At 37.1% G+C, this 15,656-nt stretch overlaps 1 protein-coding gene across 3 annotated transcripts in view; it reads right to left on the reverse strand.

The window, feature by feature from the left end:
* SPAG16 (sperm associated antigen 16) overlaps positions 1-15,656 on the reverse strand; it is a 173,518-nt gene that overhangs the window by 126,266 nt on the left and 31,596 nt on the right. For all 3 annotated transcript variants that reach the window (XM_087919614.1, XM_087919613.1, XM_087919615.1), the window contains one exon: positions 14,357-14,487. In XM_087919614.1, the coding sequence (XP_087775740.1) occupies positions 14,357-14,487 (131 nt within the window). The remainder of the gene's footprint in view (positions 1-14,356; positions 14,488-15,656) is intronic.

Raw genomic sequence — 15,656 nt, forward strand, 5'->3', positions numbered from 1 at the left:
GGGCAGTGGTGGGATTCACATTTTTTTACTACCGGTTCTGTGGGCATGGCTTGGTGGGCGTGGCAGGGGAAGGATACTGTAAAATCTCCAGTCAGAGGTGGTGTTTGCCGGTTCTCTGAACTACTCAAAATTTCCACTACTGGTTCTCCAGAACTGGTCAGAACTGCTGAATACACCTCTGGCACAGGGCACAGGTGGAGAGGATCATGCATGCATGCGCAGGGGGTGTGAGGAGTGTGTGTGGGTCACACGTGCATGTGCAGGGGCACAGGAGGATCGCACATGCATTGTTTTATGGGTGCAGGCACATGTGCGCATGCACACACACACATTTTCGGCATGCGACGACGAAAAGGTTAGCCATCACTGCCCTAGAAAGAATGCAGAGAAGAGCAACAAAGATGATAAAGGATATGGAGACAATACCATACAATGAACATTTAGGAGAACTAGATGTGTCTAGTCCAATGAACAGAAGGATTGGGGTGACATGATAGCTGTCTTCTGGTACTTGAGGGCCAATTACAGAGAAAAGTGTGTGAACTTATTCTCCAGAGTACCTGTAGGCAGGATAAGAAGCAATGGGTGAAAACCTGTCAAAAAGAGATCCAACCTAGAATGAATCAATGGGAAAGGTGCCTCCCAGAGTTGTGGGTGCTCAATTGTTGGAGGTTTCCAAGAAAATATCGCACAGCCCTGGTCCAGGATGGGATAAGTTCTCCTGCCTTGGGCAGGGTGTTGGTCTAGACTGACCTCCAAGGTCTGTTCCTTCCTTAGAAGTTCCTTCCTTAGAAGCAGACAGGAGTGTATTTTCCACACATAAGACTGAAAAAATGGCAGGACTTGATCTTCTTGTTGCAATATAATCATTTATATGAAAAACTGCCTCAGAAGGTGACAACATCTCGTTGGCCATGATTACGCTCAAATGCTATGATTAGACCTAATTTAAACGGAAGGCCATTAGATAACACCAGGTATAGGCTGGACAGAATCCCACCCCCAAGTCTAAAGAGAACTAATTCTAATTTAGTTTATAATTTCTAAATAATTTAGAAGTCATTTTAAGATCCTATAGTGCTTAGTTTAGTTCCTAAATAATTCCGTGGTGCATTCCGACAGATATTTATAACTCCTCCACATTTATTAGCATATAACTGAACACCTTTCAACTCCCTTCTGCTAAAGCTTGATCCAATGATTATAGACTAATTCTTGCCTTTGATGACTATAATTACTATAGTGATGCTTCTTCACTAAATTATTTTTAAATTAAGAAAGAGTTATTCTATGCAATAATTTTCTCATGAGTACATAGACAGTATTGCTGTTAACCACCAAATTGGAATTAAAAGTCTACAACTTTATTGTAGATAAAGGATTTATCAAATGTTGCCTTGGGGGGGATAAATAAAAATGAAGAATCAAAATTTTCAAGTAACTTTTATCCATGATCTTTTCAAACTGTATAATTTTGGTCTAAAAATCCTGATTATTGTTTCTATTCCAGATTAGAATACATGACAATACATAGGACCCATAGAATAGCATACTGGGAAGCGCTAGCTAGGTAGAGCAATATTTTTGCTCTTTCCCTAATTATTTTATATATAAACTCATTGGCTAAGGAAATTTCAGGTCCAAAATATCATTTCCTAGAATTGCCATTATGAAGGTTCACTATTTTATGCAGAAGATGCAGCTGTTACTTCTAGAACTCTAATTGGTCTTAGGTACACTTTTAACACCTTGCATTCTACTGTAAGAATCACCAGCTTCTGATAAACTATCAGAACATCAAAGCAATGGTCTTTGCTAAATCATTCAAGAAGCTCAGATAGGTAATAGAAGGGCAAAAGATTGATACACCTAAGGGCTTTTAAATTCTTGAATATGATTTTTTTCAAAAAAGGTGGTCACAGAGTACACATACTGACTTGATATTGTAGGCTCAAAATGCTTCAGCCATTTTAATGTTTTCTCACACTAAAGGCAGAGAATTCATCCCTACAGCTTTAAAACTATTCACAACTAAATCTCTAGTTCAGTTGCTTTATGATTTCCAGCTAGGACCCTGCCCAAATTTAGATCAATGGAAGAGGTTCAAACCAAGTTTATCAAGCACTGCTCCATGTACCAAGATGGGTGTCCAGGGTAATTTTGATACTTGAGACTGGCCAAACAAGGGTTAAGAACTTGGCAACTAAATATAGATTACTGATTTAAGTGCTATTATTGCCAGGTTAGACTGATTCTATCCATTCTATCTGCTAAATTTCAAATGTTATGACCAGAAGTAATTCTAAAATCTTTCTTCCTGTGGCCTCCCTTTTTTATCTTTACAAGTTATTGAATCTATCATGTCATTGGTTATCAGATCTTATCCCCCAAATATATCTTTGCATGGTTTAACCAGGGGTGGGGTTCTACCGGTTCTGTCCACCTCTGTAGAACCGGTAGCACTGAAGAGCAGCAGACATAGAACCGGTTCTATGTCCGCTGATGTTTTTGCCCGCCCGGGCTCGTACCTGATCTTTATTTCCTGATTTTTCAACTTCAGTTGCCAAATGAGGCACAGCTGCAGTTAAAAAAACAAGAAAAGAGGGCTGTTTCAAAGGCTGCTTCTCGGAGCTAATGACAATTAACAGGCACGTGGCTCACAGCAGGCAGGGAAGCTCGTAAATCCCAAACCGGTAGTTAACCCTGTCGTATCCCACCCCTGGGTTTAACCATCCAGGTGGAACTCAGTTAATTATATTAATTAATGTCTTCTTCACAATTAAGTTTCCTTTGGGGGGCCAGATTTAACTGCATGTCCTCAGCATTCCTGTCTGGGAAGTTTAAGAGGTTTCCTAGTGAAACCTCCATTTATGGTAACCATTCAAATGAATTCATTTTATGTGAAAATGAATATGAACCCTTTATATGTTGATACACTATATAAGAAAGGTTTACCTTTCCACTGTTGTGGTATGTTCCAGGTTAGTCTGAGTTATTTTATGTTGACTTTTTTCTTTCAAGTAAGAAAAATTCTAAGATTTACAATGTAGCACATTTTGTACAACAGTGAATGCACATAAACAACTGATCTCAGGTTTATCTGAATAATTATTCTTCTGTTTATATTTTAATAATTATTCTCAGTTAACTATAAGTAATAATTCAAATGTCTAAATTTTATAGGATGATTTATATTTATTTCATATGTTATGTTTATATGTCAAAAATTTTTTCATACTGATCAATCACACTGGCATTCAAGTCCATATTTGTTAAATATCCATTCAGTCCTAACTCTGTGTCCTCACACATACACTTAAATATCCCATTTCCATTGCACTTTAAAATGTTTGGTTTGACATAGCTATTCCTAACTTCTATATAATTATGCATACATATGTAGCTATTTTCACTTCTAACTTTCATTCCTTGCAATAGAGTAGACCGTATGCTACCCACTATGTTTTTACCAACATTATTTATTTATTAAATTATTGAGTTGCCCATCTGAAGTGCATGTGTCTTTGGGTGGCATACACAAATAAAATGCAAATTAATAGCTATAAAAGCAATTAAAACTGTTAAAAACTATAGTAACAAAAAATGGGAGAATGCAATCTAAACTTATAATGCAACCATTTAATGGGTTCCATGCTTCCCCAAGCTCAACAAAACATCCTTTCAGAAGGTTGACAGAATTGGGGGCCAATCAGGGAATTATGGATGCCCCAAAAGCTGGGTATACCACAGAAAAGGCTACCTTCCTGAGTTTCACCAAACAAAGCACCTGACAGATCACACTAATTACTAAGGTAATGTGATTTTCTTGTCTTCTGTGAATGTTAGAGTTTAAGAGCTTGGGTGCTTCTAAACAACAGATAAGGAACTATATTCTCTATACCAGTAATTTCACTTGCAGCTTTCAATAAACAAATCACACAGAGCAAAACTATTTTGTGAAGTGCTACTTAAATATCTACAAGATGATAGAAAAATAGTCTCCTTCAATCCTGCTAGTTGATATTTTTTATTGTCATGGATGACATTAGTTTACTATAATGTAACTGACATGGCTGATATCTGAGATGAATGTATGAGATACCATTTTGTGTCTTTCCTCCTATCCATGTTTCAATGGAATTACTACTGTCCAAAGTAGAAAGTTAAACAATGAATATACAGGGACAACAATCCTGTTGTACATTCCAGTCCTGGAATTTTAGTTTGCCTATAGAAAAGCATTTGAAGACACAGTGTAACACACTGAGGTATACACAGAAAATGTGTTTTGACCCATCCATTGAACAAATGTGGGCTGGACACTTAATGGAACTATTTCAGGGAGGTGGATAGCACATTTGGCTGTTTCAAACTGTTTGGTTATTCCAGATTTTGGTTGAGGTCATTCTAGAGAGATCCTATGGCAGCAGTAGGATAAGACTGCTGTGTCTCATCCCTCTCTCCTGTCCTCTGCAAGGCTTGCATGCTAGCCAACACACTGTAAGGATTGCCTCTCCTTCTAACTTAAGAAAATGAAGACTCTTGAAACAAAGTATTTCAAAAGAAAGCTTTTACTAAGCAAAAGTGAAAGCATGCCATTCAAAGCAATGCCCACAGGCAAGACAAGTAGAATTAAAGAAGGAGACACCTGTCCCTTTAGCCAGATGTGGATTCAGCCAATCCCCAGGTGTGAAGATGTTATTGTACCGGTAGCTCTGAGAAACAGAGAAGCATACATTCCCATGGCCATCTTCCACTGGTTATTAAAGTGAAACATCCCACATGGCCCTCCTCTCCCCAAGAGGTGAGAAAATCTCAGGGCGTGTATTTTATAAATACAAGTTATAAAATACCAGTTGTCACAGGCAATACTAATGAATCACATCCAAGCCCCCCCCCCCTTCCTCCAACTGAATGGCAGTATCACTTTTAGGGATCTGATACCCACACTGGTGTATCTCAGCATTTTCTTTTTCCCTCCCTCCCTCCCTTCCTATAGTCACTCTGATGATTGGCATACTCCAGCTACCCATCCAACCTTTATCTTCCCAGTGACCACAGTGGCTTCTTCAGCTTTTCTCAATTTTTTTCTGCACTGGAATTGTTGATGCCTTTTTAAAGGAACTTCTTCCTGTCTTGAGCTTTTTCCAACTGTTTTTTTTTTTCTGTCAAGAAATCCAACTTCTTGCTTTGTATTTTTTTTTTCATTAACTTTTATAAAGTGAACTGTGCAACTATACTTACATTTAATTTCTATTAAAATGAAAAATCTGCAACTTGTGTCCAAAATGGTTCTCAGTCTCTAAATATTTAATTGATACTTTCTTTTCTTAGTTGTTCAACCTACGGCAATATGGGTAGAAACTGGACTTGTGGTTTCATTGGGTAATGGATTTGACCAATGACTGCTGTATCATCTGTTATTCCTATTTAAAAGGAGGAGTTCATTTATCTTATTTACAAGTGAGCAAAGATTAGTTAAATACGGTGATGGGAGGGGAGATTTTCTTATTCCATGCTTTCTGAGTTTTTGTAAAATGCCTCCTCGCTTGCCCCTCCTTCTCCTTCTCTTGTTTCTCCTCTGCCTCTTTCTAACTGTCGTGCCAAGACAGATAACTGCCATTCCCTCAGTCAGAATTTCCTCAGCATTTGAAAAGAAGGGATGAATAAACCCAGAAAGCTGCTTGTTATTTAAAATCCACTATCTGATATTCAAAATCTGATCTCAAGTATGAAATTCACAGTCTTCCATTCCATTCCATTCCACTCCACTCCACTCTACTCTATGGTTGCATGACTGCAAATGATCATAAATGCAGCTATGTTGTCAAGCGCCTAAAGTTTGGTCACATTGTCAGGGAGCATTCATTAGAACCTTAAATGCAAGTCATAAGTAATCCCAAGGTAGATCCATCATAACTTTGAACAGCCACCAAGTGACCAAACATAAATTGAGAACCACTACACCACTTTGATAAAAAGTTGCCTTTTACCCAAAGTTTGAAGCATAATTCAAGGGGTTATAAGACATACATTTTTCATTAGTTACATCAGGAAAATATACCATTTTTAAATTAATTGATTAGTAACTTCTAGGATGTTTCTGGGAAGTATGAAAATTTTGGCAGCTACATGCCTCTTCTTTTCAAATTTCCATTACAGTAAGGAGGGGGAAGTGTTGTTTTAGAATGGGTTATGGAGAAATGAAACCTCAACGATTCCACTGAAGAATATGAGAGCCTGAAACCTTTTCAAGGACATTGTAGCAGGTGTGGAGTTGGAGCAGACAGTTCCCATAATAAAGTGAACTTGTTTACATGGATTATGTGAGATGTTGGGGGTTTGGTATTGTTTAATTCTATGAACTAGTGTCTGGGAATCTCAGACATAGTTTTGCTTTGACATTACCATGCAGTGTACTCAATAAACAGTAAGATTTTCAGAAACAGAATGAACCTGGCGATTTATTTGGATTCTTGGGATGTTGACAATTTCCTGGAATACGAAGTGGTGCAGAGGCATCCCCAGGTTGCCTATTTCTTATATCTGGAGAATAATTATTAGAAATTCCACTCACCAATGCAAAAAGCTCATCAAGCAATCTACCTTTCATTTTATCTTAATTTTAATTCAGTCTTTCAAATAATGCTTCCAAACATTATTTCATTTTTACTGCAAATCTGGCTTTCAACTCATATAAAGCCAACAAGATATAACCCATACCTAACACCCAATATGGACTGCTTTAATCTGTGGAAAAGTCAGCAATTGATAAGTCAAGGGGCGGGGGGGACTTGGAAAAGAATTAAGTTAAACTGCCTTTTAAAGCTAGAGTACAATAAACTAATTTACAGTGATAAAACACATAGTAGTATGCATTTCAATTCTGGTTTTATTTCCGCATTATAGCAATCCTACTTGCAAACAGCCTGGAGAGATAAAGAAACTGGTTTCTTTGATGCAGTCCATTAACTTGTGTGATCAAGAAGATTCAAACCAAAGCAAGTGCTCATAATCTTGTAAAGTCTTTAAAAATGAACTTTCCTTCTTTAAACTCATGTACAAGGATAAGGATATGCATAATAAAGTGAAAATACAAATGGAATAGGCTATAAATATTGTGAAATAAATAATCAATAAAATATATATAATTAGATTTAAAGTTAAACATATGTGATAGATATCCTCTACTAGTACTGTGCTAGCATCATATGTTTCAAAAAAACAAATATTCTTTTAAATTCAAAAACTAGATTTTGAGAAATATATTAATAGCTCAGGGTAGCCACTTTCTGTAGAAAGCATGGATACCAGATGGCCAAGTTAAAACTGTTCAGCTATAAAACTTGCTGGAGATCCTGAGGCATTCATAATGGCGTTGAAAATTGAAATATGAAAGCCAGCTGGGTGTCTTTAAGCCAATCTTTCTAGTCCAAATCTGCTCTAGTAAGAGACTCTATACCATTCTAGACAAGTGGCTGTCCAGTCCTTAAAAGCCTCTAGTGATAGAGCACCCACAACTTCTGAAGGTAAACCATTCCCCTAGTTAATTGTTCTCACTGTTAGGAAATTTCTCCTTAATTCTAGGTTGCTTCTCTCCTTGATTAGTTTCCATTGTTTGCTTCTTGCCTTCTGATGCTTTAGAAAATAGCTTGACCCCTTCCTCTCAGTAGCAGCCTCTCAAATATTGGAACACTGCTATCATGTCACCCCTGGTCCCTCTTTTCACTAGATTAGACAAACCCAATTCCTTCAACTATTCTTCATGTGTTTTAACCTGTTCTTCAAAAGGTTTAGCATTTATGTTTTAGCTCTTTTCTGCTTTATTTCCAGAGTCTTTACAACTGACCAAAACTAGATGTAGTATTCTAAGTATGGTCTTACCAATACTTTATAAAGCGGTACTAATACTTCACGTGATCTTGATTCTATCCCAACCTAGGATTGCATTGGCTTTTTTGGCTGCTGCCACACACTACTGGCTCATGTTTAAGTGATTGTCCACTAGGATTCCAAGATCCCTTTCACAGTTATTGCTCCTGAGCCAGTTTTCACCTAATCTGTTCCTGTACATTTGATTTTTCTTGCCTAAGTGTAAAACGTTACTTTTCTTGAATTTCATTTTGTTACATAGGGCCCAGTCTGTTGAGGTAGATCCGGGGTGTCAGCTATTCCTGTCAGTTTAGCATTGTCTACAAATTTGATGAGTTCCCCTTCTATTTTGAGCTGTGGGGCGCAGTGGTTAGAAAGCAGTACTGCAGGCTACTTCTGTTGTCTGACAGCTGCCTGCTTTTTGACAGTTTAATTCTCACCAGCTCAAAGTTAACTCAGTGTTCCATCCTTCCGAAATTGGTAAAATGAGGACCTAGATTGTTGGGGCCAATATGCTGACTCTGTAAACCATTTAAAGAGGTCTGTAAAGCACTGTGAAGTGGTATATAAGTCTAAGTGCTATTGTTATTGCTGTTCCTTCATCTAAATTGTTTTTGAAGATATTAAAGAGAACTGGGTCGAAAATGGAACCTTACGGTACCCCACGGCTTCCTTCCTTCCTTCCATGTAGATGTAGTTCCATTGATGACTACATGTTAATGCTATTTGACAGCCAATTACAAATACATCTGGTGATGATGCTTCCATTCCACATTTTTCTAGCTTATCAAAACGTAGATTATGGTCTATTTGTCCAATCCAAAGTATACTATGTTCATTGCATCCCACTAATTTAGTCAATTTGTCAAATAATGAAATATGATTTATTTGGCTTTTTTTTTTTTTTTTTTTTTGATAAACTCATGTTGGCTTCTGGTTATAACTTTGCTTGCTTCTAGGTGTTCACAGATCTGTTGCTTGACTATCTTTTCCAAGATCTTCCCAGGTATTGATAACTACAGACTGATTAGTTTGTAGTTTCCTGGGTCTATTTTTTTAATGGGAAAACATCTGCTCTTTCCAGTCCTCTGGTAATTCCCTGGTGCTTCAGGGTTTTTAAACAATATGGTTCAATGGTTCTGAGATAACATCTGCCAGTTTGTTCGGAACTCTAGGATTTGAACTCATCTAGAGTGGACAGGTATTCTCTTTCCATTTTTTCTTTACTTTAATTTGTATTCCTAATCTGTATTTTATAGTTATGTTTTTGGAAGGTTGAGCTGTATTATCCTTTTGAATGAAGACAGATGCAAAGAGTGAATTATGTAGTTCTCTATTGTCCATTACTTTCTTGGCATCTTTTCTCATTAATGGACCGATTGTTACCTTGACTTTTTTCTTGGTTTTTTTCTGTCAATCAATCAGAGCTAGAAGAGATCTTGGAGGTCTTCTAGTCCAACCTGCTGTTCAAGTAGGAGACTTTTTACCATTTTAGACAGGTGACTGTCCAGTTTTTTCTTAAAAACCTCCAGTGAGCACCTACAACTTCTGAAGGCAAGTTTCTCCTTAATTCTAGGTTGCTTCTCTTCTTGATTAGTTTCCATCCATGTGTTAAAAAGAAACTTTTTTTCCTTTTTTCCGTTCTCTCACACCTTAACTTAACTCACAGGGCTGTTGAGGAGAAAATAAGAAGAGGAAGGAGTAATATGTACATTTCTTTCCTTAGGTTATTTATAAAGTAATAAAGGTGGAATAAACAAATAATTAATAAATAAAAAAGCCTATTATGGATACCTTTTAACATGAAGTTATCTGAGCCATTTATCTGGGCTTCTCTGCAGCACATCAACAAACAGCAAACTTTGTTAAAACTGTGCTTTTAGTATGAGAATCATACTCTAGGCAGGGGTACTTAGCCATCCAATCCAATAGTCTCTGCAAGGCAGGGACACCTTATGAACACAATCCAGACAGATGGCTTTCAAAGTTCCACTTGAGTGTGTTTAATGAAACAGAACTCACCATTTTTCTGCCTAACTGGTTTCATTGCCAAACTGTTCTTACTGCTAGTAAGTTTCAACTAGAATTTGAGTACTAGAAAAAATTAAATTCATTATGCCCTGTCCTCTTATTTAGAATGAGAAACAAGTTTTGGTCTTCTTTTATGTGACATCCTTTCAGATATTTGACAAGTGCTATATCATCCCAGTCATTCCCAACCATATCCATACCCTTCACAAGATTTAAGCTCTAATTAGGTTCTCCTCCAAGAAAGGGCATACATTTGGTTAAAAGAGATTTCAGTTCCCAACAGAAATACAATCTCCTTTTCCCCTTGAATCAACAGAGGAAAGATGAAGGGAGGAGCAATGCTTCATATCTCTACTGTTCTTATGAGCTTTTTCTTTGCTTTCTCTTCTGGAACACAAAAAGAGGACTCAGGAGAAGCATAAAATTTTTAATTAATAATGTAACTAAAATCCCTAATGAATTCTAGACTCCACTCGCCTTTTCCAGGAAATGTTTGCATCTAAAATAACTAATAATATATTTTGATGGCCGTAAAGTTTATGGATTACACTGCAGAATTGTCTTTTATCTCTTTAAAGATATTTGTTTGTTTATATTTGTTTAATTTATATATCTGCTCAGTTCAACACATTTAAAAAGTAACAAGAAGCAAATATAAATAAGTTAGCAAAACAAGAAGACTATTGGAAACTTAATAAAACAATTAGAATTATAAAACATATTTTTGTGGTATTCATAAAATGTTAAAAAACTCTTTGCATATTAAGTGATCACTACACATTTGTACTGATTTATACAAGCTACTCCAAGAACCATGTCCTTGAGAATGTAATTTTAACTCTTTTTCACTTTTTTCAACTAATTTTGAGAATGACTCCCTGTTAGCAAGAGATATATTTTCCACCTTCAGAACTGGCATATTTTCCACAGCCAATAGCCAATTTGTTCATTTCAACAACCAAATGAAAAATCAGAACCATCCAGGGGTGGGCTGCTACTGGTTCGCCCCAGTTCGGGTAAACCTGTAGCTAATTTTATGGCCTTTTTATGGCCAGTTCAGCAAACCAGCAAATCCCAGCCCTGGCTGGCCCCGCCCCGCCCACCCCACCCCTCCCAGGAGTCCCCACATGGCCCATTTTGGATCCCAGGTAAGTATAAGGCCCGCGCAGAGGTTCGGGGAGGACAAAAAAAATGGCCTCCCGGAGGCTTTGCAAGGTTGGAAACGGGCCCATTTCCGTACTGCAGAGGGCCTCTGGAGCCTGGAGAGGCTGCATTCACCTTCCTGGGGGCTCAAGGAAGAAAGCCTCCAGAGGCCAAGGAGGGCAAAAAACAGGCCTCCCGGAAGTTCCGGAAAGCCAGAAACGCGCTAGATTCTGCCCTCTGGAGCCCGGGGAAGCCATTTTTGCCCTTCTGGAAGTTCGAGGAAAAGCAGTAGAGAGAAAATAGAACTGCTTAATTCATTCTTTGCATCTGTCTTCACACAATCAGCAGAAGTAGCCTGCAGTACTGCACTGTGCCACTGCAGCTCATAAAGTTATTACCAGAAGCCAAGATAGGTTCATCAAAAACAGATCATGTCAAATAAATTTCATTATTTAATAAAGTGGCTAAATTAGTAGATCAGAAAAATGTTGTAGATATAGCGTACTTAGATTTCAATAAGGCATTTTAAAAAATAAACCAAAACCTACTTCTTGGTAAGCTAGAAAATGTGGGATAGACAACATCATCACCAGATGGATTTGTAACTAGCTGACAAACCATTTTCAATGTGTCATCCTTAACAAAACCACATCCAAATGGAGGGAAGAAAGCAGTGGGGGTACCCCAAGGTTCCATTCTAGACCCAGTTCTCCTCAATAGCTTTATAAATGATCTAAAGGAGGGAATAGAAACAGAAACTCATCGAATTTGGAGACCACACTAAGCTGGTAGGAATAGCTAACACCCCAGAAGATAAGCTCAAGATCCAGGCGGATCTTGACAAACTTGAACACTGGGCCCTATTTAATAAAATGAAATTTAATGTAGATAAAATCAAAGTTTTATACTTAGGCAAGAAAAACCAATTGTACAGATACAGACTAGGTGAAAGTAGCTCAGTAGCACTAACTGTGAAAGGGGCACCAAGCTGAAAATAGCAGAGCTGACGATAGCTTTATAAAGACTTAGTAACACCACATTTGGAATACTGCATTCAATTTTGGTCATCAGAACATTAAAAAAAATGAGACTCTGGGAAGAGTGCAGAGAAGAACAACAAGGATGATTAGGTGACTGGAAGCTAAAAGATATGAAGAATTGTTGCAGGAATCTAGTCTAGTGGAAAGAAGGACCAGGAGAGACATGATAGCAGTGTTCCAATGTTTGAGGGGCTGCCACAAAGATGAGTAGGTCAACCTATTTTTCAAAGTAAAACTAATTGAGGAGAAAAGCAACCTAGAACTAAGGAGAAATTTCCAAACAGTGAGAACCATTAATTAGTGAAATGGTTTGCCTTCAGAAGTTATGGGTATCCCATCACTAGAAGCTTTTAAGAACAGACTGGACAGCCATTTGTCTGAAATGGTATAGGGTCTCTAGCTTGAGGACGAGATTGAACTAGAAGACCTCCAAGTCCTCTTCCAACTCTATTATTCTATGTTCTATGCTTGCAGAAGTTTCATTACCCAACTAGGTAATATCACCAGTGCCGTTATTATATGCTACATTGTGTCTGTAACTTCCTCATAATCTGTTGAAGAAATTACTAAATTAGAAAATGAGATGATGTTAATCTGGAATGGTTAACTCCTGACAAATCTGTAGTGACTTTCAATAATTTCATTGTTTTCAAGATGTCCCAGATTGGTCATTTTGATTGCAATGGATGTAGCATTATTGTTTTCCTGCTTGAAAATGGTAGCTGAACTGTAGTGGTAATTTTACTATATCTCACAAGAGAGCCAAAGGTTTTTTTTAAAATAGGATATTGGGGATGTTAACAACACAAAAGATACACACACACACACACACACACCAAAAATGCATTTGAATGTTAATTTGAATAATTTGGTTTATGGATCAATAATCACCATTTCCTAGAAAAAAAAAGTAAGCTTCAGAATGAACGCATTATGCAAATTTGGTAACATGTTTTTGGTCCAGCTATGATAAAATTGATAAAAAGGACATTAAACAAAAATTCAGAAGAAACAGCTTTAGATGAAATTATATGTCCTGAGATAGAAAAGAGTGAACAATGAATGAATTGGTTTGTTTATCAGGTTTATTCATCCACTTCACACAAAGAGAATGTGGGAGACTTACATTTTGTAGGAATATAAAGTAAGGAACAAGAAAATAAAATACAATAAATATATAGAATACTGAAGAGAGCAAAAGTAACATAAGAACAAAAATAACAAAAACTACTAAATTACTGAGACCAACCAGATTGATCAGAACAACTGCCACAGGATCTAGTTACTATCTGTTTAGCCTAGTTTTGATAGCTAATATAGTCAATTGTCCTTTCTCCCTAGGATTCCTTAATGGCAGGTAAGACAGCCATTGCTTTCATATTGTTGTTCTGCGACCAAATGAAATAGTTGTGAAAAGCTGACATAATTAAATGATAATATTACGTAGGCCTTTTCTTTTAAATTCACATTTATATTGTTTACAAGATTTTCATCCTGTCTTTCATTCAGAAATTCCAGCAACATGCACAGTACTCTCTCCAAGCACTTAATTTTTTTATTCTTTCCTTCAAGTACAAATGGTTTTGATGGCATTAAGAAACAAACCGCGAGTCAATAGGCAAAGAAAAGCAGAAAATTCTATTAAACTTGCTCTTAATCTGAATTGTAGAAAGCTGCTGTGATAAATTACAAAGTAATTGTAATTTATAAGGAGTGATTAAATGTCAAATATTGTCATAACTGATAGACAGCTGCTTTACATTTTAAAGAATATAGAATCTTTGGCAAAAGAAGCAAAAGGGCTCCTATTTCCAAGACCTATGTTCCAACATTCATCCTCTATATTCCAGGGGTGGGATTCATATTTCTTAACAACCCGTTCTGTGGGCATGGCTTAATTTGTGGGCATGGCATGGTGGTCACATGACTGGGTGAGTGTGACCAACTCAATGTCACCTCCAGCTGGTCTTCGGAACTACCGGTTCACCAAACCGGATGTATAATTAACATCCGGTTTGCCCGAACTGGCTCAAACCAGTAGAATCCCACCCCTGCTATATTCTCAACTGCAAGGAAGAATACCGCTTTATTGTTTAAATTGATTGATAAATTGATAATTTTTTCAAGGTTACTTTGCTTAATGTAACGTTGTTATAAAAATCATGTATATAAATCATTGTATTGACTGTTAAGAGAACCAATAATAAGCAAATATATATTTATAATGCTAAATAAAATGAAATCATTAAGAAATGTTTAAGAACTCCTACCAGGTCACTGCCAAATCATGTACTTTCAATGTGTTGCTCAATTTATATATTCCAGACTTCAATGGCCGCACACATTTTTTTGCACAAGCAAGGTATGGATTTACTTGGACACCTTCAGGAAATTCTGAATCCTTAAATCAAATAGAGTAAGAAAAATTAAAATTAATTAATGGTATTCATTCAGATTTTAAGACATATTTATTCATAGGTTTATAAAAAGTGCTTTCTACTGTTGTTTGGTTTGTTGATTGTCTCTACTCAACGGAGTCTTAGAATGGCATGACATACGTTTTGTGAATTATATTAATATTCAATTTTCCATTGAGTGTGATAATGAAAATTGTTTCTATCTATTGTGTAAACAAAGAGGACTGAAATATTTCTTACATCCTGGGAAGCAAGGTAATATCTGTAAGAAACTCAGGAATACATAGTGTATACCTCACAAGAACAATCCTGGGAGGCAGGCTGGGCTGACAGCAAATGATGAGCCCAAAGTCATCCAGTGAGCTTCCAAGGCTGAGGAAAGGTTAGAACTGGGGCCTCTCTATTCCTAATTAAATACCTTAATCACTGTAATTCACATAAAATTGAAAGGAATCTCAGAGATTGGGTGGTGAAGATGGATAAGCAGTTAGGGGTTGATCACCATCATCATCATCATCATCACCATCACCATTCATCATCATCATCATTTCCAGTTCATCACCCCTCTCATTAAGGTACTCATTAAGGAAATGGTTGCTTCATTTCATTTAATGGTATGACTGTTCTTGAGTCCATTCAGTGGGATCTGAGCATCCCATAAACCTTTTAACAGGGAATTATTAAAATATGCAGGCTATCTGAAATTGTGTTACAAACTAGTGTGCCTAATGTTGGACTGAATCACATCCAATAATAAAGATATTTTCCTGTTGGATACAATTCATTGTAATGAGCAAAATAGGATCCTCCATATAGGTTTGATCCATGTCCTTCCTGGTTTCTTAGGGTACTAGGTGGTATATGAGTAGCTTGATCAGGGAAATTATTGGTGTTTCTTTAAGCTTTACGCTGTTTATTTTAAAAGATGTAGAAGAAGCTCTCCTTTGGTCCAATAGGCTTTTTTTATAAATATTGCCTGGATTGAATATATCTGATCTCAGATGGATGGAGTGCATTCCTCTTGGTCCTGTTAGACCAGGGATGTGAAACTCGTGGCCCGCAGGCCGGATGTGTCACCTGCTGGCCCCTCCCCCATCCAGTTTAGCGAAGGGGGAAAAGTCCCAATACATCACATGATACTGCCATGATGACA

The sequence above is a fragment of the Pseudonaja textilis genome, chromosome 1 (assembly GCF_049901715.1).
Source record: "Pseudonaja textilis isolate UNSWEBS1 chromosome 1, rPseTex1.2, whole genome shotgun sequence".
Taxonomy (NCBI): domain Eukaryota; kingdom Metazoa; phylum Chordata; class Lepidosauria; order Squamata; family Elapidae; genus Pseudonaja; species Pseudonaja textilis.